Source organism: Poromitra crassiceps (assembly GCF_964638095.1).
Source record: "Poromitra crassiceps genome assembly, chromosome: 10".
Taxonomy (NCBI): Eukaryota; Metazoa; Chordata; class Actinopteri; order Beryciformes; family Melamphaidae; genus Poromitra; species Poromitra crassiceps.
This window is the reverse complement of record NC_139631.1, coordinates 17659902-17664142: the sequence shown is the minus strand read 5'-3', so window position 1 is coordinate 17664142 and position 4241 is coordinate 17659902. Positions and strand designations below refer to the sequence as shown.

At 44.7% G+C, this 4241-nt stretch overlaps 1 protein-coding gene across 1 annotated transcript; it reads right to left on the bottom strand.

Moving 5' to 3' along the window:
• Positions 1-306: 306 nt before the first annotated feature.
• Positions 307-3731, bottom strand: dusp2 (dual specificity phosphatase 2). The gene is made up of 4 exons (XM_083645213.1): positions 3327-3731; positions 2709-2830; positions 2321-2540; positions 307-1240 (listed from the first exon to the last, which is right to left on the bottom strand). Exons 1-4 carry the CDS (start codon positions 3727-3729, stop codon positions 1023-1025), a joined length of 963 nt encoding a protein of 320 aa, XP_083501339.1. The 5' UTR covers positions 3730-3731; the 3' UTR covers positions 307-1022.
• Between the last annotated feature and the right edge of the window lie 510 nt (positions 3732-4241).

Here is a 4241-nt window from a genome sequence, read left to right as displayed (position 1 = left end):
TTTTCCCCCGTGTATCTACTTGGCTGGTTGGGAACCCCTGTGTTACATAACTGGACATGTAATTCAGGGTACAGATCAAAAAACATTTTGAAACATTGAAATCGATCGAATCGAATCGAAATTAATCGATTTGCAACCTTGTGAATCGGAATCGAATCGATTCTTGAAATTTGAACCAATACCCAGCTCTACATAACACCTCCATTTATTTTAGGGTGCAAGTGTATATTTATGAGCTAGACATTATAAAGAGGAGAGAGATTCAGCATCTTTAATTTGAGTGGAAAAAACAGCAGGAATCAAAACCATTCTTACATAATGAATAAAGTGCAGTAACAAACGGTAACAATACTGTACAACCAATGCAGAAATAAAAAAGTTAAAAAAGTTAAAAATTCTATGTACATGATTAAAAAAAACACTTTAAAATCGAATGAGAGCGCTTCTTCGAGCTCTATCTAGTGCATTTGTGCATTTCTGAAGGAAATTGCCTAAAGTAGCCTAAAACAGTGGGTCTCATAAGAAGACATTTCACAGTGATCATCACTATACTTGGACTAAGAATGACTCTTGCAAGTATTGGAAAAAAAGACAAGACCTCGCAAACAATCAGGCACATAAGTCTCTCTCACACACACACACACACACACACACACACACACACACACACACACACACACACACACACACACACACACACACACACACACACGTGTTTATACTGTGGTAATTTTTGCTGCTTGTTGTATCAACACCCATTTCTTAATTTATTCTCAAAAAGTATGAATCGAGATGTACCTGCCATGTGATGACAGCAGAACAAGTCATTGTTTCTCTGGATGTACGAGGTTGGTGGTTCTCACGGGAGGTTTACCCTCCCGAAATGGAACCATTTCAGTAGTGCTACAAACGGTACATGTGTCCGTACCATGTGTGTCCTCCTGCTAACGGACGTAGGCAGCAGCAGAATATGTAAACCGGCATAGTCGTGTAGGCTACATCTCCTCCCAGCTAATGTCTGGTCAGCCTTGACAGAGGACGTCCGTCTCAAACTGCAGCAGCTGTCCCATGAAGGCCAGGTTGGGGGAGATGACCTGACGCCGCTGCTTGACAAAGTCAAAGGCGTCTTGCAGCTTGACGCGCCGGGTGTGCATGAGGTAGGCCAGGCAGATGGTGGCCGAGCGAGAGATGCCTGCCTGACAGTGCACCAGCACCCGCCCACCGCGCTCCTTCACCGAGTCTGCAGGTGAGACGGAAGGAGGGGGAGAGATCGACACGTTAAAAGGTCTCATTTCCTGTCAAACTAGGACTTCCTAGGACTAGAAAAAAGGACTTGGGCGTGCTATATAAACATCATAGAAGTCTCTACATGGTCACCAGATAAAGCCACACCAGCCATGTAAGGGGAAAAATGCCTCCAAACGAGCCGTTTTGACTTCACTGATGTTGTGATACACTCATTTCATTTGTCCGCCTTGTTGTCACCAAAGATGGATCTACCCTAATACATCATCTTATCAGAGGTCCCGCCCCCTTCAAAACAGTGCATAGTTAATGAGGGGTGAGACAGAGTGGATAGCAAAGTCCCACAGAAGCTGGATTTGAGGGTTTTTTTTGGTAACAGAATTCATAACCTTGTTTTAAAGACACATGAGATGTTTTAAACTGTTAAACGGTCCTTTAAGCTCCATTTCACACGGGCGGTGATCTGTGTTCTTTGAGGACATTCAGAAAGTGCCATCAACACTGAGTGAAGGGGGAAGTGTGCTTTTAGCAGTTTGATTAAAGGAATAGTTCACCCCAAAATTAAAACTCAATTTCCTTCTCCTTTTGTAGTTTGTAGGACTAAACACTTTGGCTCCATCTCAGCCTTCTCCCAAACCATTGAGGTTAAAAGGGACAGCTATTTACAGCTCAAAAAAAAAGAAGAAGAAGAAGAAAGTATTTAAATGGCCATCAAATCCATCAAAAGCTTGTGAAACATAATCCATGAGTTTTGTGGCACAACATTTCACTGTGGGTCCAAAATGTACCTCATTATCTCCTGGACCCTTTGGCTACAAATCCCTTGGATTATGCCACAAAACTGTTAGGATTAACTTCAATAGTTTGGAAAAAAGGCTGAGCTGTCCTATTCAGCGGAGCTTCGTCTGGCATTACGGTGAGTAGATAAAAAAAACACGATTTCAGACGGACAAGCCCGTCTTTATTGTCACACATCAACACATGCACGGAGATATAGTGACTACGTTTCATTTTGGGGCAAACATGGTGGTCACAGTGATGGTGATCACATGGGGTGGTTAGAGGAGGGACTCACCGATGAAGGCGATGGCCTGGGAGAAGCAGGCTCTGATGTCAGCAGCCAGATTGTCCTCCACAGTGAGCCGCAGGTACAGCAGCTCCTCTTCATACAGGTTGGGGCAGGAGGACGACACGTTGAGCACAGCCGTGATGCCCGCTGCTACAAGGCTCTCTCTGCGCGATGAGTGGAGGGCACTGCCCAGAAACAGGAAGGGGAGGAGCTCCACTGGACCCTCCTGTGAACCACCAGAGCTCATGTTTAGGGGTATGTTTTTTTAACCAATGGATTTCCCAGATTGAGAGCTGCTTATTTGCGATTCATGTTTGTGATTGGTCTCTTGTAATAAATTCTCTATAATGCATCCGGTCTGTAGAATAGTGAATATTAGTGAATGTGAACTAACCTGATCATATGCTGGTGTCCTGCGGCCGGTTGCTGGGGGCTCTGGATCCACTGCAGGGAGGTTACTGCTAGGAGAGATGTAACAAAGCTCTGGATAGGCCTCCGAGAAACCTTCAAATCCACCTAGAAAGAGAGAAGTCCTGTTAGTTCCCAGAATGCATTTTTAGAATAATATACTATTCAAACAAGCACAGTATATATAATGATTTTCATAGGCCAGTACAACATTCAGTGTTATTCTTTTGGTTTGATATTCTTTTGGTTTGATTGAGAACATTACTCTCACAACATGACTTCACACTAGAACTGCAAATCTATGGTCAAGTGCTTTGAATTAATTGAAATATCTCAACTTTTCAATTCAAAATGTTCCTTCAATTTACGTCCAAACCAGTGTTAGATTTTTTTTTTAATCACACAAGGAAAGAGTAGCCTACTGTAACTAACTGTAGTTATAAATATGTAGGCTATTTCCTTCAACTGATGAAGGCTTATAGTGGCTAAAGTCAGGACTTTCTTTTAGGCTACAAATATAAAATGTACACAGTCAGGAATTGTTTCATGTAAGATCATAAAACATAGAGGAATGGGACGCATGGAGTATGGCAACAATTGTTACCTTGTAGGAAGCAGGTCTGCACCGAGTTGTCCTGGATCTCTGTGTGCAGGGCGGTGAGCAGCATGCTGGCCAGGCTCTCCGTCCTCAGCTCGGCCACGGAGCTGCTGCTCTCATCCACCACCACCACGGGAGAGAAGTCCCCGCGTCGCAGCCGGCCCAGGAGGGCCTTGTCCGGCACCAGCCACTCCAGACACACCGCCGAGCCCTTGGACCTCCGGCGGAGCATCGAGTTCCAGTTGACGTTTCGAGACTCGTGGATGTGCGCCCAGGAAAAGGCAAGGAAAGGCCGACAGTCCAGCACGCACCCCCCGCTGCCGGAGCGGTACTGGTCCTGCGGAGTCCTCCTGAGGATGTGGACCAGCTCATTGCCATTGATTTCCAACGGCTCGCAGCTTGAGGTCATGGTTCTAACTAAAAATGGATTAAAAAAAAAAGTAAAATTAGTAGCCTACAAAACTATCAGTTACGTTTTTTTAAACAGTGGAAATTAGGTAAATTCCACCTGTTGAGTTTCTGAGTCAAAGACAATTTAAACCCGGAGAAGTAGGCTACTTGTGTAAACTGCCAGTGCTTAAATATTTTTTAGACTAGTATTGTTTCAATTACCTCTCGGGTCGAATAAAAGATCTGCTTTAAAATGCTTGTTTCACTGTTTCATTGATAACAGCTGGGCCAGGGGCGGAGCTCGCGCCATCCCACCTCGTTTTCCACAGAACGGAGCAATCTCTGCCACAGAAGGAGCAACGTCACCGGCGGAATAGCCATATATGGCCGCCCCCCGCCCTGTCACTCCTAATATGGAAAGTGACGCATGCATTCTGATTTTCCAACCTTGCACGTGGTTGTCAGGGGTTATGTTATCCCGTGTGTTTTGTGGTGTTTTGTGTTGAATGACGTTCGGCCCTCAATCTCTTT